At 28.6% G+C, this 24,067-nt stretch overlaps 4 protein-coding genes across 4 annotated transcripts; 3 read left to right on the top strand and 1 right to left on the bottom strand.

Annotated features, from left to right (window-relative positions):
* Window positions 1–3,167: 3,167 nt before the first annotated feature.
* On the top strand, window positions 3,168–5,493 carry LOC124931421 (acetylornithine aminotransferase, chloroplastic/mitochondrial). The gene is made up of 3 exons (XM_047471879.1): window positions 3,168–3,648; window positions 3,749–4,189; window positions 4,779–5,493. The coding sequence occupies exons 1-3, from the start codon at window positions 3,226–3,228 to the stop codon at window positions 5,304–5,306; spliced, it is 1,392 nt and encodes a 463-aa protein (XP_047327835.1). The 5' UTR covers window positions 3,168–3,225; the 3' UTR covers window positions 5,307–5,493.
* A 1,878-nt stretch (window positions 5,494–7,371) lies between these two features.
* On the top strand, window positions 7,372–7,968 carry LOC124929998 (ethylene-responsive transcription factor ERF084). The gene has a single exon (XM_047470369.1). It carries the CDS (start codon window positions 7,372–7,374, stop codon window positions 7,966–7,968), a length of 597 nt encoding a protein of 198 aa, XP_047326325.1.
* Window positions 7,969–13,524: 5,556 nt separating this feature from the next.
* LOC124928684 (SART-1 family protein DOT2) lies at window positions 13,525–20,418 on the top strand. The gene is made up of 13 exons (XM_047468941.1): window positions 13,525–13,680; window positions 14,234–14,984; window positions 15,461–15,596; window positions 15,680–15,734; window positions 16,571–16,684; window positions 16,817–16,913; window positions 17,078–17,144; window positions 17,219–17,278; window positions 17,363–17,987; window positions 19,154–19,512; window positions 19,591–19,811; window positions 20,017–20,101; window positions 20,193–20,418. The coding sequence occupies exons 2-13, from the start codon at window positions 14,239–14,241 to the stop codon at window positions 20,262–20,264; spliced, it is 2,637 nt and encodes an 878-aa protein (XP_047324897.1). The 5' UTR covers window positions 13,525–13,680; window positions 14,234–14,238; the 3' UTR covers window positions 20,265–20,418.
* Window positions 20,419–20,469: 51 nt separating this feature from the next.
* On the bottom strand, window positions 20,470–21,907 carry LOC124928686 (prosaposin-like). The gene is made up of 6 exons (XM_047468942.1): window positions 21,760–21,907; window positions 21,547–21,666; window positions 21,316–21,467; window positions 21,026–21,232; window positions 20,890–20,949; window positions 20,470–20,802 (listed from the first exon to the last, which is right to left on the bottom strand). Exons 2-6 carry the CDS (start codon window positions 21,656–21,658, stop codon window positions 20,629–20,631), a joined length of 705 nt encoding a protein of 234 aa, XP_047324898.1. The 5' UTR covers window positions 21,659–21,666; window positions 21,760–21,907; the 3' UTR covers window positions 20,470–20,628.
* Between the last annotated feature and the right edge of the window lie 2,160 nt (window positions 21,908–24,067).

The following is a 24,067-nucleotide window of genomic DNA, read 5'->3' on the forward strand; positions in this document are numbered from 1 at the left end:
GTTTTTTTTAAATAAAGATTGTATAGGAAGAACGTTGAATTATTGACTAGAGTAATAAATATAGTTACTGTTGTGTTTATGAAAAATTTTAAATTTATAAATAATTTTATTTTATCTTTTAATATATATGCCTGATTTGATATGTTTTTTTATTTGTTTTGGGATTTTATCAAAAACAAATATAAATTTTTTTCTATTACATCATCATTATTATTATTATTATTATTATTATTATAATCATTGAATTACTAATTTAATAAACTCAAAAATATAAAATATTTTATTTATATAAAATGTAATATTTAAATACAAAAATAACATTATAATAATTCAACCAAATAATATATTTTTGATAAACAAAGTTTTCAAACAAACTCACACACAAAAAAATCAAATAACCAACATCTAAATTCTAACCCGCTCTTACCATTATATGTAAAAAATACAAATTGTTTAGTTAATTGTATTATGGTTTTGAGGTCAGTGCATTGAGGGCTATATGTCACTAAAATCAAGCAGAAGTTTGTTTCATTATGATTTTTTTTTTATGATTTTTTAAAAGATATTGATTGATAAAAAACAAATTATATAGATTTTTAATTGGTTTAATCACTAAAATATTTTTTATTTAAAACTGAATAAAAAATAAGTAACAACATTTTAGTAATTTAATTGTAAAATTAGTGTGAAATGATATGATAGAGAAATAATGTATACATAATCAATTTGTAATTATAATTTAAACTATTTTAGTGTGAATTTAAGGGTTTAATTCAAATGATTGGCACAGTAGAAGACCATTTTAAATTAAAATTAGAATTTTAATCAAATTCAAATTAATTAATTTTATAATTCTTAATTACATTCTTTTTAGTTCTCCGATATTTATTTTTTGAATTTAGGAAGGTAAACGGTTGAACTCAACTTATATATATATATTTTAAATGTTGGTAAGTTAATATTTCGAATTAAATTTTTTATTTATTTAGGAACTTAACATAATAAATTAATATTTGTTTTTAATTTAATAAATTATCGTATTGAATTAATATTTATTTTTTTTAATTAGAATTCATATTTATAAATAGTAACAAATTTCTCGTGTTTGGAAATATCAAACAAATGTCTTGATTTTCGGCCATTCTCATTTCGTTTAAGCTCGAAGTATTACTACTCCAGATATCTCCTTCATTAATCAGATAGATTGTTTGATTCGTTTAAGCTCGGAGTAATAACTTCTCCGGATATCTCCTCCTTAATCAGATTCAGATTGTTTGCTAATCACGTAAGTAGGCTAGTTTGATTCCTAAAAATATATCAATCATGACATAGTAAGCTAGCTGGTTTAATCAGTTTTTACTAATTATTTAACAAATTAAGTTTAATCCCTCCTTTTGTAAATAGATTAATTAGACAATGAATTCATGGTTTTTTTAAAGTGATAATATAATTTAACATTTACATTAAGGATTCTCAGGTGCTTACATGTTTATTTTTTTTTCAAGGATTCTCAAGTTCTTATTGGTGATATTAGGAAGGTTGGTACTTGTTGGGTGGTTGTATTTTTTTTATTTTTTTTTATTTTTTACTAACATCTACTTTATTAGTTTGTTTATAGTTGTCCATCTTCTCGCATCTCATCCACCTTATCTCATGTGCTGGTTAAGTCCCCAAATTTCAGTTCAAAACAAATGTGATCCAAATTTGCTTGAGAAGCTTGTCTTGAAAAAATTTTGTAAGTCTTTTGATAATAATATGGTAGATTTTCTAATTGGGTCAATTTCTCTAAACTTTTTCCTTATTTTTATGCTATACAAATGTTATCAACTTACATTTCTAGACTGACTTTGAAATTCTCTAAGTTCAGGATTATGTCAAAGGAATCGTGTATGTTTTTTACAAACGAACAATTTTTTTTAGACCATTTTCTTTATGTGTTTTTGCAGTTAGTTTTTCCTAATATTCTACATAATTTTTTACATAACCTTCTTTCAATACATCTGCTCATTTACAACTTGAGCATGCTATCAATTTCACATCTCCACATCTCTTACACATGGCCAAAGAACTGCAATTTCAGATAAAAGTACCTATCAATTTAGACTATATGCAAATGCCTTCTTCTTTTTCTTGTTGGTGGTGAAAGTAGTTCACTATCCATTTTCAACATTCAAGAGTTAAAGTACAAATCAACCAAATAGATTTCCTTGATCAGCCAGGAAATCTCATCTTAATCTATTTATTTTTATTTCTGAAAGGAACATCCACCTTTTACTATAAATGACTTAATTAGCAGTAGAGGATTGACAATTCAATGTGATACTTCAATAGACCTAACTTCTAGTTATAGTGATAAGAGATTGATAGATAACAAGTTTAAAAGCATCTAACAACAAACTCAAGCTTATTTGTGTTCACACGAATCCAACTACACAAAATGAATGAAATGGATCAGTTGTTCATCATTCATACTCTTTAAGTAGGTGAAAATGAAATTCTATTAGTTCTATAAAGATAATGATAATTATTTATATTAGAGTAAAAACATGCCAAATAATTGTTTACAAAGCCTTCTTAATTCTGCTTCGTAAATTTTCTTATGTGAATTATTAAAACTTTAATTTTAGAGCTTGTTATAACTTGTTTTATTTTTTTCCATGAAGATTATGTCTGAAGTGAATACACAAGATACATGAGTTCCATCTTTGTCTTCATATGCACAAAGAAATTATACTTTGAAAATTCAAACTGACGGACTTAAGTAAGTGTTTCACATCTATATAAATTTTGAATATAAATAAATTATATAAGTTATCATCATGGCACGTTTTAATAAAAACAAATATTAATACATTCTACATTTTTTTAAGGAATTCATACATATAAATTACACCTTCTTCGTTAAAATAACAAATTTAGATTTTTTGGATTCAATTATTATTAATATATTTAAATATTGTTTGTCATATTTTAGGTAATAATTTTAATTTTTACTATTATTTTTATCTTTAAGTTTAAGACATCTTCTAGTTTTATTTGAGAAAAGTAATAATAAAAAAAAATCAACAAAATATCGCTGCTATAAAACGCAACCCTATAAAAAGTAATATCACTCAAATAGCGGTGAACGCAGACCACCTTGCGTTATTATATACTGTAATCAAACAAATTCGTCTTCAGACTGTAACCCTTCTTCTACCTCCTCTAGCGCTGAACCTTTCAACAATGGCTACGATGAATTTGTCTCTAGACAAATCGATTTCCTTATCTAGAACTGGCCTGACCCACAGGAAAAATCTAGGTAAAAGGATTATTTCTGTCCAACTTCATGTTGGCAGCCCAGCCGCTACCACCGCTGCTGGTTTGTCGGTGACCGAAAAGACGACGGCTTCAAGGAAGCTATCGAGCAAGGAGTTAATGGAGGAGGAGGCGTCTGTGATTGTTGGCACGTACGCGAGAACTCCTTTGGTTCTCACGAGTGGTAAAGGATGTAAATTGTACGATGCTGAAGGGAAAGAATACTTAGACATGACCTCTGGAATCGCAGTGAATGCTCTTGGCCATGGCGATCCTGATTGGATTAGAGCCGTTACAGAACAGGCTAATGTTCTTACTCATGTCAGCAATGTCTTCTATACAGTTCCTATGGTAAGAAATTAATCGTATTTTCAATTTGTTTACTGAGATTTAGGTGGGTTAATCAGATTCAAACCCTTTAATCTATTTATGTATCCATTATTGCTTAAAGGTGGAACTTGCGAAGCGGTTAGTGGGTTCTTCTTTTGCTGATAGGGTATTCTTCTCAAACAGTGGAACAGAAGCAAATGAGGCTGCTATCAAATTCTCTAGAAAGTTTCAGAAGTTTTATCATTCTAAGGAGAAGAAGAATCCACCACCAACAGATTTCATTGCATTTACCAATTGTTTCCATGGCAGAACAATTGGAGCTCTAGCTTTAACAAGCAAAGAGCATTACAGAACTCCGTTTGAACCCATTATGCCTGGAGTTACTTTCCTTGAATATGGCGACATTGAAGCTTCAACTGAATTGATTCGATCTGGGAAAATTGCTGCTGTTTTCGTTGAACCCATACAAGGAGAAGGTGGCATTTATGGTTCCACCAAGGAATTCCTGCAGTCGCTTCGATCTGCTTGCGATGATGCTGGTTCTCTCTTAGTTTTTGATGAGGTAAAACCCTAGCTTTGGTAGTTTTTTTTCAGTAAAGGAATTCCTTTTGTTCATCAATGGATACATCCACAAAGACACTTGTTTATAGTACTATAAGTACTATACTTATTCATTCTTCAAATCAACTAGTTAATAATCATTTGATAGATCGATACACCATTCTTCGTTCAGTTTTTGAATTTAAGAAGTTATCACGATCCCACTTTCCACTTCAATTTAAGTTGTTCTTAGTAGGAACTTGAACAAATTTGCTTCATTGATTTGCTCCTAAACACTTTTGTATTCCTTTCAGCTATAAATAGATGAAAAAAGAATCATTTAAATTACATAAATAACACAATATATACTTAGAAATCCAAGACTGGAGAAAACCAAGGACAAAGCATAAAACTTTCAATATAGGTTGAAAAAACAGGTTACAATGGAGATTAGAGAAAAACAAGAAGGGCGACAAAACCCTAGCGCAGGACACGTAATAACCAAAATCCATTCGGGTCACCAAAACTCTGAACACTTTCCTTCCAAATTTCATAAGATTTGTTGATTTTCCTTGTTGATTGTATTCATGACATCTTCTGTGTTTTCTCAGGTTCAATGTGGTTTAGGTAGAACAGGTTATCTTTGGGCACACGAAGCCTATGGTGTTTACCCAGATATAATGACTCTTGCGAAACCACTTGCGGGTGGTTTGCCAATCGGAGCTGCACTGATAACCGAAAGAGTTGCTTCTGCAATCAAACCAGGGGATCATGGGAGTACATTTGCTGGAAACCCTCTTGTCTGTAATGCAGCCATAACTGTATTCGACAAAATCTCCGAACCTGAATTCTTAGCCAGTGTAGCCAAGAAAGGCCAACACCTGATTGAAAAACTGAAAGAGAGAATTGGGGGCAATCCTCATGTGAAAGAAGTACGAGGTTTTGGGCTGATTGTTGGAATTGAGCTGGATGTATCGGCTTCTCCTCTTGTGGATGCTTGTCGGAATGCTGGACTTTTGGTATTAACTGCGGGAAAAGGAAACGTTGTTAGGATTGTACCGCCATTGGTGATTTCAGAGGAGGAGATTGACCTAGCTGTTGAAATCTTGCTTAAATGTTTACCTGCACTCGAAGAGTAAGTTGTAAGTTCTCGCTTGTTTGCGAAAAGTTAGTATTTTAAAGATGAATAGCTTCTGTTATAAAATTAAGTTGTCGATTTCATCTTTGTGTTGTATTTATGTTGAATCTAATGAACTCTTATTTTAAGTTCTATCGAAATAGACTACCTGAATTCAATAATTCAATAAAGGTCCTTCTTTCAAGTTATTTATGTTTTTTATTTGGGTTATGCTTGGGCTATTATTTATGTTTCTTATATGACTTTTGTTTTCTAATAGTTTAATTGTTGGGTTATTTTGGATTTCTATCATGTTTTTTAAAGAATTATTTGATTATTATAATACTTTTTTATTTAAATTTTATAAAAATAAAATAAGGTTATTTTAATATTTTAATTTTATGAATCAAGTGGTTAAAAAATAAAAATGTTTAAAATGTTACAAATTTTAAATCTCCATTCACACTAGCAAATGAGCTTGTTTGATTTTTGTTTTTTTTGGATTTAAACAAATATTTAAATATAACGTCTTATTTCTTTTAAGTATTTAATTAATTTATTAATCAAAATATTTTTATTTTATTTTAAACAAAAATTATATTAATTTAAAATATTAAAAATTCAAATAAATTACTTTTCATCAAATATTTTTCTTTACAAAAACTAATAAATATTTCAAATAACGCCCTATTAAACCAACTCTCTATTTTTTATTTAAATTTTGTAAATATAAAATAAAGTTATTTTAATATTTTAATTTTATAAATTAAGAGGTTAAAATGTAAATGTTTAAAAAGTTATAAATTTTAAATCTCCATCGCACTAACAAATGAGTTTGTTTGATATTAACAAAAGTTTAAGTATATTGGTTTTCTTTCTTTTAAGTATCTAATTAATTTATTAATTAAAATATTTTTATTTTATTTTAAATTTTAAATAAATAAAAACACGTATTAAAAACTCAAATAACTCCCTTTTTCATCCAACAAATCTTTTTAAAAAACTAATGAATATCTCAATTAACTCCCTATTGAACCAACTCTACATGTAAAAATGTACTTGTTAAAAAAAATCAAATTGATTTATGAATACTTAAATTTGGGTTAATAATAAAAAAAAAATGATTATAAATAATGAAAAAAAACTAAAGTAATTTGTGTTTATGGATATGAATTATGATGTAGTAAGAGATAAGAGATCTTTCAGTTTTATAGCCTGACAAGACTGCATCCAAAATGACTAGTTGTGAGTGATATCAGTAATGGCTTTCAACATCTCAAATGTGGTCATTTGATGCTTTTTAATCTTTTCAAAATTACTTTTTTTCAAATTTTATTTTTATACTTTGCATAAGAGTGTAGTATTAGACAACCCAACAATGACTGTTTGATTGTTGCTTAGTTTTGGGATTTGAGAAGTGAAAATATTAAAATATTATTGTTTATATATCTTCTTCGATTTTAATCAAAGTCGAGTTTATTAAGAAAGACTTCGTAAACCCTAAAATATTCCAATGATCACGATCCATATTACTATCCCTTTATATAGATTATACTTTCAGAGTTTATACATTTTTTTAATTGTAACTACGAAGATATCGTAACATTTCACAATCATGACTTTCCCTTAAATTATCTTTTTCATTACAATGCTTAATAACATTTCTATTACAATTATTATATATTTCTACCTGAAATTCTTTATAAATTTTTAATTTGTCATTATGCTTATTTATTTATTTTTTCATATGGAACTTAAAAAGTAAATGAAATTAAAAAAATAATAAAAATGATTTAGTTGTGTAGCATTAAAGAAGCAGTAGGGCAGTGATGAGATTTCAGAGAGGGCGCGCGGATATCCCTCCTGCAAAAACAAGGACTGGAGTCATATCAAATATCTTTGCAATTTCTCCATACAATCTCTGCCCCCCTTATTTTCTGCATAATTTATTAAATTCAATTAATAATACCCACAAAATATAATTATTATTATTATTATTTCACTTGTATAAATTTGACAACTTTCTTCACCAATTACACAACTAAAACTCTCTCTTAAAAATGTACTACTACTGTAACAACACAACAATGGGTGAAGAAGGAACTAACAATCCTGTCCTCGACGGAATCGCCGCCGTGGTCGGCGAACACATTCTGTTCGGAGGCAAATCATGTAGACCTAATAGTAGTACTAGTGTTGTGTCTGATAATGAGCCGGGACAGAAGAACTACAGAGGAGTAAGGAAGAGGCCGTGGGGGCGGTGGTCGGCGGAGATAAGGGACAGGATTGGTCGGTGTCGTCACTGGCTTGGAACATTCGATACGGCTGAGGAAGCGGCACGTGCTTATGATTCGGCGGCTAGAAGGCTGAGGGGATCTAAGGCGAGGACTAATTTCGAGATCCCATCTGTTCTTCCGTTGATCACTTGTAGTTCGTCGGATGGGGATGATCAGATGATTAACGGCGGGAGGAAAAGGTCGCGCGGCGGGAGTAATAATAAGAAGAAGAAAAATGTGAGGAAATGTGCGGTGGTGACATCGGTGGCGCAGCTTTTTAGCGGTTGTGTTCCGGCGGGGATTGGTTCTTTTTCCGGTGATCAGATGGTGGTGAATAGTGGTGGGGAGAAGAAGAATAAGGGGCCGGGGTTAATGGAGATTGACTTGAATCTTGGTTTTCATCTTTAAATTACTGTTATAATATATATATGTATTTTGTGTTATGACATGTTTAATTAATGGGGTTTAGTTTAGCAATATATCTGCATGTAACATGAACTAATGATCCATGATGATGATGAATATTGACGATCATGTAATGAATGATATGATTACTTTTGGGGGATTTTTAATTACTGTTTACTTAACAGTGTAATGAAATTTACTTTTACCTTTTATGAGTTTGTTTGATGTTGGGTTATTAAGGTATTTATTGGGTTTTTTATTTAAGAAAAAAAAAGATTTTGAGAGGTAAATAATTTAATAATTTTAAAGATTTAAAATTAATTGATATATAATTATAAAATATAAAAAAATAATAATTTAAAATTAAATAAATTTAATATAATGATAAAATAAAAAATAATAATTAATATTTGATTTGATGAAAATATTATTTAAATAATTTAAATAAATTAAACATTTGGATTTTATATAAAATATATATATATATATATTTAAAATAAAATAAAATACATTGTTTAATAAATAATTTAAATTTATGTAAGAAAATTAATTAAAATATATTTTTTATTTAAAATTTAATAAAAATAAAAATATTTTAGTACTTTTATTAAAAGACAAACAATTATATGATTAGACATATTTTTTTAAAACTTAAAAAATTCAAAATAATTTAAATTACTCAATATCAAGCAAAGTATAAGTATAGTATTTGAAAATAGTATTCATATATTAATGATAAAATAATTTTAATTTTTTTAATTAAATGATATTTTAGTTATAGTTTAGTTATTCTAGTTGAATAATTTATCAAATTCTTAACTCTAAATAAAAATTAAATTATTTGAGTCTTTAATTTATTAAAATTATTATAATATATTTTATATTTAAATTTAATACAAATAAATAATTAAAATTATTATTTTAGTATAAATTGAATAATTGCAAGATAAATTTTGATTTAAGGAAATTTGAAAAAAAATATAAATTATTTTATTTTTTTATTATTGAGTTATTTTAATTTTTAATTGATATTTAATTTGTCACATTTATTTTTTTTAGAAAACACTTTTATCACTTAGATGATTTGAGTTTTTTTTATTAATTTATTATATAATTGAATGATTGAACCATCTAAAATAAATTAGATATACAATGGTTTCTTACTTTTTTTTTCGTTAAAACAAAAAGCAAACATCAAATTAGCTAATTAGAAAAAAAATATTATAAATTAAACAGTAATAATGAATAGAGATTAAGTATAGTTAATTAGCTCACACTTTTCTTCAATTTAAAAAAATAAATTATGAATGTCATGTTTACATGCAAAAATATAATGTAATAAAAATTCTATAAAATGTATTTGAAATATTATTAAACTTACATAACAATAAATTGTATCATGTATTACTTTAATAAATTATTTTGATTCTTATAACAAGTAATTAATTGTGTTATGGAATTGGTTAAGAAATAATAAATAAAAGAATTGGTATATAGATATTTTATTCTCCCATATAATATTAAAAAGAGAAAATCTTTCTGACAAATACTGCTGAGAAAAAGACTACTGTGTGAGTGAGTGATGCCTTTCAGTTCAACGTCGATTGGGACTTGATGCTTTTTGCTTGCTTGCTTGTCTCTCATTTGCGATCTTTTTTTTCAATCTCAAATTTTAATTTATTAAGTATTTTATCAATTTAAATGATATATATATATATGGTTAATTTAACGTTTAATAAATATTTTATGAAATTATTCCACTTTATATATATATAGTTTAGTTCAAAATATTAACTTACTAAAATAAAAAAATATCGATTTAATATTTTTTAACATCTTAAATTTAAAAAAAATATTATCAATTGAAAATTTAATTGTGTTTTAAATGATAAAATAATAAATTATTTTATTTAAAAAAACATTAAAAAAATAAAAATTGAAATTACAATTCAACCTAAAAATAATGGAATTGAGAGCTATAAAATTACACTGTATTTTATTGTAATTTTAATTTTAATTCTTAATATAAAAGTGTCTACCAAACTTAAGCATTATAATTGAACCTTTTAATTCCAATTTTAATATCAATTCCAAAGTTACCAAATACACCAAACAAACATTATCATCTCCTCAAAATTCACCACCAGTAGTTATTTAAATAACCTAAATTGAACAAAGTCATAATTGATTTTTGATAAAAAAAAATATATTTTTTTAGGAAATAAGCTCAATATATGTTGTTAGCAATTGTTTAGTAGATTTTTCTATTGAAATCCATGATAGCTTAAAAGATTCTTACCAAAGAGCTTTAAAAAGTGTTATTATTTATGTTAATTAATATTTGACATGAATGTTAAATTTTTCATTATAATATTTGAAATTTAGATTCTCTTTTAGTTTGGTTGAGATTATTATGAACGTTTTGGTTGTTTTATATATCCAATTCTTTAATAAAAGTATTGTAAGATCTTACTTCTTGAGGAAGAAAAAAGGCTGGGTTTCGAGCAAGGGTGACTGAACACTAATAAACCGAGGGATAAAGTAATTCGACTTATTCACTTCTAACTCATGAATACTTGGAATCCATATTATACCAGGAGATATCCCAACTTGACGCGATTCTGCTTAAATGTTTGTAATATTATAGTTTCTAACCATTTTAGAATAGATTAGACAACACCGTTAAACTTAATTTAATCATTTGTTTTTTTAGAGCTAGGTCTTTCTTTTTATAATTTACACATTTATAAAATCATAACAAATAAAATCTCTAGATTTTATTTTTTAGTGTAGGAAACTAAAATAACACTGACAACCATGATTTTATTTTTATTTGAGGTGTTTTAATTGATAATCGAACTTTTGACATTTAATTTCTTAAGAAAACTTTTGATACTTGCTACCTTAGTGGATATAAGAAACTGAAAAATAATAAACTCTCACCCTATTTAAAAAGATTTATCATAAAATTCGTGAATTGGGTATATAAAATATTAATAATTAGAAAATTGACTATGCTCTGAAAAAAAGAAATTAAAATAGAGATACAATAATACACTGTGTTTAAATGAAATAAAAAGACAATGAATAAAAATATCATTCACGTCAACTTAACCAACTCATCGATCCGATAATCTCACCCATAATATTATTTGATCATTTTTTGTTTATTTGTTAACCTACTCTTTTATCCCTTTTGTCCAGCGACAAAAGAATGTGAATATCCTTAGACCCCAAACTCTGTGGGTCCTTGGTAAGGTTCAAACCCGTCAGACGGAAAATTCTGCTTCTCTGATTAAAAAAAAACTTTTTACATTGCAAATAAATAAAGAAAAGTTGGATTTGATAAAAAAAAAATCTAAACAAACAATTATTTTTAATAACATGATTAATTTTTCTTATAATTAATTTTATTAGGGCCAAACATAGTTTGGCTTAACCAAAATCTAAAATATTAATTTGGGTAAGTTAATTTGGTTTGAGTTGAATTTAGGTTGGGTTGAATTTGGGTTGAATTTATTTCAGACTAGATTAGGGTTACTCAAATTATCTAAATTAATTTAATTTAATTATCTCTTATCAATCTAATATAACTAACTATCTTCCGACTTCAATATATGTTCTTAATTTTCACTACATTAATCTCCAATTACAATCAAACCAAAAATAAATAAAATTTTAAAATTCATAATTAATAATATATTTATTAATTATAATCTATTCATAAAGAAATTATATATTATTATTGTTTTAAAACTCTTTAATGACTTAGTTTGTTTATGAAAATAAAGAGTTTATTAGATTTTAGACTTTGTTTAGTAAGAATTATTTAAATATTATTTATATAATCCATATTAATCTCACATATTATTTCTTCAACTAATTTATAATTAAAATATCAAAATCATTTTAAACAAATCAAGATTATATTAAACAGATAAAAAAATGTATAATAATTTCAAAGACGTATTAGACGGAACAAAAGACAACTTAAACGGATCGAAAATGTTAAATATGTCACAAGTGTATTAAACAAGCCAAAATGTGCCAAAAATGCGTTCAACGTGTCAAAATGTATGAAACAGATTTAAACGAGTTACATGCTTATTAAAACTAAAAATGTATTAAACGAGTCAAAATAAGTCAAACAATTTAAAATGAATCAAATTTTAGTTAAACGTGTTAAAAACATATTGAATAAGTCAAAACGTAGTAAATGATATAAAATGAATTAAATAATTGTTAAACGGATCAAAATGTGTTAATCGGGATAAAATCGTGTTAACTAGGATAAAAACGTGTTAAATGTTAAAATAAGTCAAAAACATAATAAATGTGTTACAAACTAAAATTTAAATTGGGATTACCCAACCCATACTTAGCTCGTATTATTTGTTAATATGGATTGAATAAATTTAATTTGGGTTGAATATGAATATGAATTAGGTAATATGGGTTGGATTTATGCATGTGAATGGCTTGTTTGATGAATGAGTTATTTGTATAAAGTTTGTATTTTTTTTTTCAAATAATCTATGTTTGATGGAATTGGTAAAAACTAGGTTTTTAATTTTTTTTTTCTTTCAATTATACCTTCCTCTCTATTCTATAGATGAATAATAACTTTGTAAATAAAATAATTTAATTTATATTAAATTAAAATTTAAAATAGAATAAAAAAATATTTAAAAAGTTATAAATATTGTTAATATTAATTTTTATTAATACATAAATAAAAATTAAAATAAATAATTTTTTATAAATCACTCCACTATTATAATTTAAATATTATATAAGATAATATAGTATATTATAATTTTATTTATATTGTGTATATTTTTATTTAATATACAATATTTATATGAAATAAATTTGATAAAATAATAATAAAAAATTAAACAAGTTTATTATAATATTTATTTAGAATAATTGTTTAAACTTAGTTTATATAAAAAAAATCAAATAATTTTTTTATAAATATTTAATTTAAATGAGATATGTATATAAATTAATTAATATTTTTTATTTAAATATATTTAACTTTATTTCTAGTATAATTGTTTATTTAAACTATTTAAAATTTAAATGTTATATTAGATATATAATTTTATTTTTATTTTGAATTTATTTTATTTAATATAATGTTTTAAAATGAAATAAGTTATTAATTTATTTTATATGAAAATAAATTTTATAATGCAATCCAATAAATATAAGATATATATATTAATATTATTTTTTAATAATATAAAATAAAATATTTAAGTAAAGAATAATTTTGATATTTTAATTAATAAAAATGATTAATTTATCCCAATAAATCTAAATGATCAAACAAGTCCTTTACTTCAAAAATATTTAACAAAAGTGATTGTAACCAATAAAACTTTAAAAAAACGTTCATGATAAAAAAAATTCATAGTAAATTGGGTAGAATAAAAGTTTAGGGTTAAATGAATAGAACTTACAACTTTTAAGGACAATTTAGGCTTATTTTCGCAATTGTTTCCTTTTTCTTTTTGTTCTTGTTGCTAAAATCGTAAATATTGTTTTAACCCATTTTCCCCCAAACCCTTCCTTTTCCCGATCTTCAGTCTTCTTCCGATAACGAATCTCGCCCGGCGCCGGCTAGTACCTTGGTGCCTGCGCTGACCGTCGACGCCGCACAATCGTCCACCTTCTGCCGTGAACCGTCGTCCACTGTCCAGCCTTCAGGTTAGTTCAGTTTTCTTTCTAAAATCCAGCCTAGATTATCTATATGTTTGTTTAATTGATTGTGTAATATAAGGAATGAAAACAATTGGATTTTGCTTCTAGCTCTGCCCATTTCCATCCCTCTTTCTATTTCTCTATCTGTTGCACTGGAATCAGCAAATGGAGGAAGAATGTATTGGTTTGGTAATAGAAAAGATTATTCAGTGAGATTAGTTCGATAGTTCAACTGGGTTGGATAGATTAATCGATAGAAGACATTGCATCATTAGTTGTACCACGCAAAACTCTTGAGATGTAACTGGTTGCTTTTAATCCTACTTCATTTCTATGGATATTTTAAACCCAAATCCTATATATCTAGGTTTCTTAGACTTTAACAATATTATGTAATGTATAGTGTATTTTTTTTGTGAACCTAATATATTGTTATTAAACCTTGTAATCTCTATGATCATGTGGAAAACATAACATTTGCATTTCCTTTTATGTAACAATTGACAATTTCAAGGCTGTGTGTATTATAAATAAGGTGTTGCATTTGTTATAACTTCAGATCACATGGAGAAGAACAATGAGACGAGGAACCAGGAAGACTCTAGCAGGCGGGAGGATAGGAATAAAAGTAAGAGAAGAGAAGATGAGGATATTAGAGGTCGAGAAAGAGAACGATCAAAGAATGTCGATGCTTCTAAAGAAAGAGAGAAAGAAGATCCAAGCGAACATGAAAGAAAAAGGTCCAAAGATAAAAGGAGGGAGAAAGATCATGACAAATATAGAGATAAAGAATACGAGAAAAGTAAGGGTCACAAAGATGGAGGAAGAGAAAGGGACCTTGAGAAAGAAGGAGATGAAGAGATTGAGAATGAAAGAGGGAGGGACAAAGATAGGGGAAAAGAAAAAAGTAGAGACAAAGACAGAGAAAGAGAAAGAGAGAAAGAACGAGATAGGGGAAGAGATAGAGGTTATGAAAAGGATAGACATAAGCATAAACACCGCGATACTGAAAGGGAAAATGACAAGGATAAATATAGAGATGCATCTACAAAGGATAAAAGTAGGGAAAAGGAGAGAGGGGCAGATGAAGATAAAGAGAGGTCCAGAGAAAGAGAAAAGGGTAGTCAAAAACTGAGGGATGAAGGTCATGACGTCGAAATGAAGTCTGAGAGGGAAGACGTCTTAAAATTGCAAGGTGAAGCTAGTAATATTTCCAAAAATGATGAGGATTTCGTTGTGTCTGGCAAACAAGAAAAAGTAAAACACAACTTAGATGGAGCACAATCATCACTGGAACAACGCATTTCTAAGTGAGTTTACTTTCCTTTTCATTTATTTATCTTGTTAATGATGGTAATGTGTGAATTTCTAGAACATTTTTAAGTATGAGAAAACCAGAAATTACCTGAACATCATATAAATTAGTATTTCTAGACATTCCATAACTTTTAAAGGTCCAGCTTTTACTTCTATGTTACGTTAAGCACAATATAGACTCTGGACATACCCAAATTAGACTATGCACAAAAATAATGACTGCCCTTGTCATTACTCATCATTGTGTGTTGTGTCCACCTGGAATAGTTTTTAGTTTTTCTTACAAATTTCTTTTAAATGGTTCCTGTCAAATGATTTATACATCATCTGAATTGTATCCCTAGTATGTTTCTATTTTGATGGGTAGCATATTTAGTCAATCCAGTGAGTACTCTACATGATTGCAATTTTTATTTGAGATCTTAGTGACGTGAACGTTATATATGCTAATTTGACCTAACTTTATCAGGATGAAGGAAGAAAGACTGAAGTCGGAAGGCACTTCTGAAATTTTATCATGGGTTAACAGGAGCCGAAAGATTCCAGTGAAAAGGAATTCTGAGAAGGAGAAAGCTTTGATGTTTTCAAGGAATTTTGAGGAGCAGGTTGGTTCGTTATCATATTTTGACATTTTCTTGGTTTTCCAAAGTTTTCATTTAGCCTAATGTCTCATTGTACCACTTTTTAGGATGATCTCAATCAAAGGGAGAACGAGGATGGCATTTCTTCTCAGCGTTCTAATCGTATGCTCCTTTTCTCTCTTAATTATTTTGTTCTATGCTATTTTATATATTTATTTCAGCTCCATGCCCACAATGTGTTGATTGCAATCTGTGTATAGTCACAGCTATACTAAGTAAATATCAAGAAGAGGAAGGAAATAACAAATTGTTTTGATTTTGTATGTTATAAGTAATAAATGACAAGTTTTCCTATGAGCCATTGCTTGGAAAAGCAAATTCATGAAGCCTCATTTTAGTTGTACTGTTGTATAATCCAAAGCATTGGAAACTTGGTATAACTGAAAACATGCAATGTTAGGTAATGTATTATTAATGTTTCATATTAACACCCGAAAAAACTAGAAGCAACCATGATGTTCTGGTAACTTCAAAGATTAAACTACATTGGTAGGAAACAAATTACGGGACAAATTGCTACCATATGTCTAGTTTTCAATAAAGAAAACGGTTCAAAAGATTAATAATACATAAAAGTTATTGCATTTATACTAAAGACTTCCTGATGAGACTTCTACTCCAGATTTTGGAAATGTCTACCAAATTTTAGTGTTCTTGGTAGTTATTAAGTCTTTTTAAATAAATTTACACAGGGAATTATCAAATACCATTTAGTGTTATGCAAACAAGACCCTATTTTGAGGTGACACGAGATTTTCTTTCAGTTCTTCCATTTTGAATTATGTCTTTCATTAGTATCATTTCTTGATTTTATTTTATTCCGTAGGTATCAAGTTCTTTGAAACTTTACCTTGTCTGAAGGATTGTAGAACTCTGTTTTCTTCTTTGAAAGAAACTTGTATCAGGACAATAATTTTTTCCTTCAATCTCTTTTACAGATGATCTTGGTGGTGTTAAAGTCCTTCATGGGATTGAAAAAGTAATTCAGGGTGGTGCGGTTGTTTTAACACTCAAAGATCAGAGCATACTTGCTGATGGTGATATTAATGAAGGTAATTTTTTAGCACGTGGTCTTAAATCAACAGTTAACATATCAGAAGCATGCAAAAAGTTGTCTCTTTTTGTCATTCTGCTTCTTTGGACACAGGTTCCCTGACTGAAGTGATTTATGTTGTATGTGTCAGAGTTGGACATGCTTGAAAATGTAGAAATAGGAGAACAGAAGAGAAGAGATGATGCATATAAAGCTGCAAAAAAGAAAACGGGGACATTTGAGGACAAGTAAGATTTACTTCAATTATTCTCTGTGTGATTTACCTTTTGCGTTGAACAAGAAGATTTTCAAGTGCATATTGTCTAACAAAAATGTGCTTTGAAAAAAATCTGTCAAGATTGTCGCTACAGATGCTTTTGCTTGACAAATTCCTGCTTGTTCTGATTTTCAGGTTCAACGACGATCCTGGTGCTGAGAGAAAAATGCTTCCACAATATGATGATTCAATAGCAGATGAGGTTATGTTATGCTTTGTCTTGCATTTGCAAAGTGTTACTTTTTTTAGTTATATTCTAATATGAGTTTATAACAGGGGGTGACTCTTGATGCTAGTGGGCACTTTACTGGTGATGCAGCAAAGAAACTTGAAGAGGTATTATTTGCTTATCTTTCTGTCAACCAATCTTATTATGGTTTATTTTTTCAGTGACTTATGCATTACCTGTTCATTTACCAGCTTCGAAAAAGAATTCAAGGAGCATCATCTATGACCCATAATTATGAAGATCTTAACTCATCAGGAAAGCTTTCATCAGATTACTATACTACAGATGAAATGCTTCAGTTTAGAAAACCAAAGAAAAAGAAATCAATAAGGAAAAAGGAAAAACTTGACATAGAGGCTCTTGAAGCAGAAGCTGTCTCTACTGGATTGGGTTCTGGAGATCTTGGTTCACGTAACGATGTGAAAAGAAAGGCTGTCAAAGAGGAACGAGAACGATCCGAGGCTGAGATGAAGAGTAATGCATATAAAACTGCTTATGCTAAAGCTGATGAGGCATCTAAGGCGCTAAGGATGGAGCAGACTCTTACCATTAAGACAGAGGATGATGATGAGCCACTATTTGGTGATGATGATGAAGATCTTCGTAGATCATTGGAAAGAGCCAGAAAGTTAGCTCTTAAAAAACAAGATGAGACAGTTGTATCTGGTCCTCAGGCCATTGCTGCTTCCCTTGCCTCATCTGCTGCCCAAATATCAAATGCAGATGACCTGAACCCTGCATCAGGAGAACCAGAAGAAAACAAGGTTGTCTTTACAGAGATGGAAGAGTTTGTTTGGGGACTTCAGCTTGATGAAGGTATGATTCTCACTTAGTTTCTTTCACAATCTATACCCCACTTATAAAATAATTCTATATTATGGTGTTATAAAAATGGTTTTTTCTCATACATAGATTAACCTTTAAATACCAGGACATTTAAGGGATATAAAAGCAAAAGTAATATAGCCCAAAAGATAAACATATGAGAGGATATAATGAGTTGAATTTCCCAAGCTTCTGCATTTCCTTAATTCTAGTAGGTGATGGTTGGTTATGTTAGGTGCAAACGTTTAACTGTTTATATAATCAATCTACATCTTGGTTTGCTGATTAAAGAAAATATTATGATTATTAAGTAATTATTTCCATTTTAATTTCAGTTCTTTTTCTTTTTATAGTTTAGTCTTTGAAAAAGACAGAACAACTAAATAAGAGACATGCATTAAAAAATGATTAGAGTTGGGTCGAACTCATAACCTCTTGCTTAAACAACATACACCTTATCCACTCAGCTAAATATTTACATCGTGACTTACTAGTGAGTTTATACAAATTAAAAGTTACACAAATCACACACAAATTGCATGTGCCACGCATGCTAATTCACCCAGAAAAAAGTGAGATTACGTTGTATTATAAATTCCACAACTTTATCCAGGCATTTTGTGGTGATACAGTTATGAATAAGGAAAGATTTTAAGGATTGTATATTTAGTAAGTAGCGTAAACCTTCACAGGATGAGAATAACTGGATCAACATCCATAGGTGAAGATAAGATCTCTAAGGTAAAAATAAGGTTCCTGTTGATGCACATTAATTTTGATCTATTTTCTAGTTCAAATTTTTCGGAGACACTCTTAAATGGTCCAATAATGCAAATCAACTAGATGATTATGAAAAGAAATGTCTAACTTTGTGCAGAATCCATTACCCACATATTATATCATTAATGATCTTTTGACATATGAAGCTTGAGTTAGTATCTTTCCTTGTTTAGGTATTAGAATGGAGAGCTCAAGTGGGTATAATAGTGAGATGAAGAATGGTCAACATCTAAGCCAGTTAGAACAAAATTGTAGTCGAAGTTTGTAGTGGTAGGAATATGATAGCAATCAAGTTCAGAATAGAAATAGCCCATGTCATATGGTGACTCCAACTTGAAAATATTCTGAATTCTGTAATGCTGCTTTTGCTTTGACAGAATCCCATAATACAGATGGTGGTGATGTGTTCATGGAAGAAGATGAGATCCCCAGATCCACTGATGTGGAAATGGATGACAAGAAAAACAGTACGACAGAATTAAAAAATGGAAATAAAGACGAACCTGTTAGTGAGGATAAGCAGGAAATATCACCGGATGATACCCTACATGAAACTGCAGTTGGAAAAGGATTATCAGGTGCTCTCAAGCTGTTGAAAGATCGTGGAACACTTAAGGAAACTATTGAGTGGGGTGGAAGAAACATGGACAAGAAGAAGAGCAAGCTTGTTGGAATCTATGATGCAAATGCACAAAAAGAGATACGAATAGAAAGGACTGACGAATATGGTCGAATTGTAAGTTCTTGCTTCGCTCAGCTGCTGTTAGTTTTAGTATTTGTCTGTTATTTGATTCTATGTTTAATTACTTGACAGTTGACCCCGAAAGAAGCTTTTCGTCAACTTTCACACAAATTCCATGGCAAGGGTCCTGGGAAAATGAAGATAGAAAAGCGGCAGAGGGAATACCAAGAAGAACTGAAAAGGAAGAAAATGAAGAACGATGATACGCCTTCACTTTCTGTAGAGAGGATGAGGGAAGCACAATCTCGATTAAAGACGCCATATCTTGTCCTCAGTGGAAACGTTAAGCCAGGGTATACATAATCTTTGTTATTTTCCTTTACTTGTTACATCTTAGACCTTGTTTGATGTCTGTTATTTGAGATTAATTTCAAATAACTCACTAACTCACTGTCCAATCAACACTTTACTCAATAACCTTGATCAAACAAGGCCTCACAACTATTTTCTTCTCTGATTTTGTTTTTCCTAAAAATATTCCCATCTGTGTTTTCTCAGGCAAACCAGCGATCCTCAAAGTGGGTTTGCTACAGTTGAAAAGAACCTTCAAGGGAGCCTGACCCCCATGCTCGGAGATCGGAAGGTAAAAACAACTGAAAACAAAACAAAATTTTGCCTCTTTTTATTCTCAGAAAAAGGTTTTGCTTATTTGTATTGTTCACTTCTTTTTTTAGGTTGAACACTTCCTTGGAATACGCAAGGCAGATGTTGGTGATATGGGTCCTCCAAAGAATCCAAGGACATAAAATCTTAGTATTTCAGTAAATCTTGTTTTCCGATTCTCTTTAACTGTTGCAGAAGGCTGAACTGGTGGATATGTGTATTGTTTTTTTTGTTACTTGTGATAATGTTACATTTGGGATAAAGGATATGATATGAAGTTTCAGGATTTTTGTTTTAGATAAGTGTTTTTATCACACCTCATTCTGGGTTAGTTTCGAGAATTGTAAATCACACAAAACTAGTGAGTAATTGTTGAACTTCATAAATTTTAAAATGTATTAGATAAACAACACAACGGTAGAGTATTTTCAAATGTGAATCTTATTTTTGTACAAGCAAAATACACACTGTTCTTCTTTTTCAGAGGCTGTATATTCATGCATTGTTTTACAATACAGAGACAACAGATGTTTTATCTTCCATTAATGGTGCTGCTTGCCTAATGATGATGGATGACGATGAAGGGCAAACGTGCATTGTTTTACAGATATCTGTTGACTCGAGAAGATGCTCGGCATTGACAAGGATCAGCGGTAAATACTCTAACACCATTGTTTTACACTGAAAGTCACAAGCACAAACAAGAAAACTCAGATAGATACTCATCAAAGTTTAGGTCTAGAAACAAAAATGAAATAAAAATCAAACCTTTTTCACTTGTCCCTTGATAGAATTACATGCCTTGAGAAGCACTTCAATAATCTCCAACTGAAATCCACATTGCAAAGAAAAGGTTTAAAAACCATGGTGATTGGTGACCAACAATAGAAAGAGACATACATACCTGAGTGTCGGGATCTTTTAGTTTAGTTCGAGCTTCTGATATTACATGTTGGCAGATTTCACACTTATCCTCACGAAGGTGTTGATAAACAACCATTACTTGTTTTTCTTCTTGACAAAGATTGAATTTCTGGCATAAGGTTTTAGGTTGTGTTGTTTGTAGCTCCAAGAAGAAGATGGGTGCATAATAGTTCACCAATGTTATGCACTGCCCATTCCATTCCAATAATCACATTAAATTATTTGAAATTCTGAGTTAAATCTTGAATCTAAGTAAATAAATCTCTTTACCTGCTTCTCAAAAGTAAGCATGCGAGAACATGATTTGTGTAGGGTTTCAATGATCTGAGTCTGTGTCTTGTTCTGAGAAATGTAAAGAACTGCCTCTGCAGTATATTCTTCACACAATGAGCATAAATTAGGCTTCCGGTTGATTTCTAAACCTGAGATAGAAATTGTGTCAAGTGTCAGTGAAAATTGACATCATAAAGGGGGGGAGGGGATGATTCTAGGAAGCAGCACCTGAATCATCATAAACAGATGTAGAATGGGTAGTTTTTAGTTCTCTGGCATTAGATACACAGAAAAAGCTCAAGAGTAGAAAAAGAAGAACAAGGAAGGGAGATGAATCCATGATTATGTCTGTCAAGAAAAAACAGTATTCACTTTGTCAGATAAACCCTAGAGAGATATGTCGTCGTTCATTGATAATCAGAAAAGAAAGAAAGAACGAACCTTTAGAGACGATGATGAGAAAAGCTTTTCTGGGTTTGATTGACGCAAGAAAGAAAGAATGCTGATTTTGCTTCGTTCGTTCTTGGCCTTTGCCCTATATACAAGGAGGGAAGGTATTTGTTTCACTTGAAAGCGACGGACCACCAAATGGATCTTTGATTCGTGGTTCAGGCATCATTTGACTTTTAAAAGAGACGTAGCGATGGCGATTGCGTTTTCATATTTATCCAACTTTTTTACTAAACCAAAAATATAATAATATAATGTTTATTTGGCCTTTTCATATTTATCCTATTCAATTTCAGTTTGTTTCTTTTATTAGCAAAGATAAATACAAAATACAAAATGGTAATAGATTGAAATAATATGACAAAAAAAGTTTAAAAATTATTTGTTATTTTTTTCTATTAAATTTTTAATCCAAACATCATTAATGTCAACTTCTTGCACATTTTTCAAATAAAATATGGGTTAATATTTATTTTATTAATACAAGTTTAACATTATTTAAAACATTTATCCTCTATTAAAAAATAAAAATTCAGATCTTCAATAGTTGACAAAAGAGTATTTCAAAAGACTATTTCATCTAATTTTATTTTTTTTATATTTTATTATCAAGAGAAAGATAACATGGTTAATTTATTATTTGAAAAAAAAGATAATGGGACTAGTCAACTAATGATTCTTAAGCATGTTATGTTTTAATAGCTATAATTGAATATAAAATTTATATTTTTTTTAAGACAATATTATCTCTAGACTTCAATTATCAAAATAATAATAATAATAATAATACCTTTTCAATATGAATTTGTATTTTTTTTTTATTGATTTGAGCAGGTTGTAAAGATTTAGAGGCAGTAGGTTAGGTGGTTAATGATTATCTCTCTTCTTTATTCTTTTCCCATCATCAAGCAAATTATTTATATTTTTTAATATAAAATTTAAATATCTATATTTATATGAAAAATAACACAAATTTTATTCTTTTCAAAATAATTCTTTATATTACACAATTTTTTAGTCATCCAAACCAATAGACAAATTAGAATACATTAATATCAAAAAAATACCCGTTAAAAAAAAAAATCCAAAGTGTCTCAAAATATCATGTCATTTATAAACGTGATAAATTAATTAGAAAAATAAATATGTTATGTTAAAAATAAGAAAATGAACATTTTTGTCAATTTGAAAGAAAAACTTCAAATGACTAAAAATGACCCAATTCAAAATTTAGTCCCATTTTATGAAAACTATCAAAGTTCGAGCCTTAAATAGTAATTGAGTATTAACTAAAATATTTTATATTATTTTATTTAAAATTTATTTTATCATTATATATTATTACCTTCAAGTATTTTTATAAAAAAATTAATTAATTTTTTATATCAAACAAGATTATTAAAATAATACACAAATTATTTCAACAATTTTATATTGAGAATAAAATAACATAAAAAATCAACAATCAAACATGCCCAATTGATTTAAAAAAAAAAAAAGCTCACATACCTTTAGGAGTGATCAAATGGGTAAAACCAATCCGTTTTGTCCGATCCGTATTAAATCTAAACTAAGTTTATCTAATCCGTAATCCAAACCATTTTACTAATTAATACGGATCGAATACAGATTAGATTGAAAATGGTTTGGATAATCCAAACTAAAAAATATTTATATATATCAGCTTGAAATTAGTCAACAAATTTTTAAATTTTTTTTTTTTTTTTTAAATTCGAATTTTTATTATTATTAAATTTAAACCTGAAAATAATAATAATAATAAAATAAAAATAAATATAGTTGTCAAGTGATGATAAGTAAAATATATATTATATTGAGATGAAATTTAATTTAAAGAAAATTAATTAAAAAATATATTTTTATTTAGATAGTTTGGATAATTTGGATAATCCTAATCAAATCCGATTTAATTCAATCCGATCTCAGTCCGATCCGATCTCAGTCCAATCCGAAATATCCAATCCGAATTAGTATTTAGGATTCAGATTGGATTGAATTTCGGATTAAACCACCCAATGCTCACCTCTACATGCCTTAATCCTTACGTAGACTTAGAGTGACAATGGGCTGGGCTGGGCTGGGATGAGGGTTGGATTGAATTGGATTGGAAGTTGGGGTTTTGAATAAATTTAAATTTAACTTACTCATACATAAAATAATGCTATTTTTTTAGAAATAGCTTACGCTATTAATTAAAAAGACCCGAAAAGGGTAAAAGGAGTACAAGAGCTGAAATTGAGCTTACAACAATTTGCTCAAAGTCAACACACGATGATCA

This window comes from Impatiens glandulifera, chromosome 3 (genome assembly GCF_907164915.1).
Source record: "Impatiens glandulifera chromosome 3, dImpGla2.1, whole genome shotgun sequence".
In the NCBI taxonomy this organism is placed as follows: domain Eukaryota; kingdom Viridiplantae; phylum Streptophyta; class Magnoliopsida; order Ericales; family Balsaminaceae; genus Impatiens; species Impatiens glandulifera.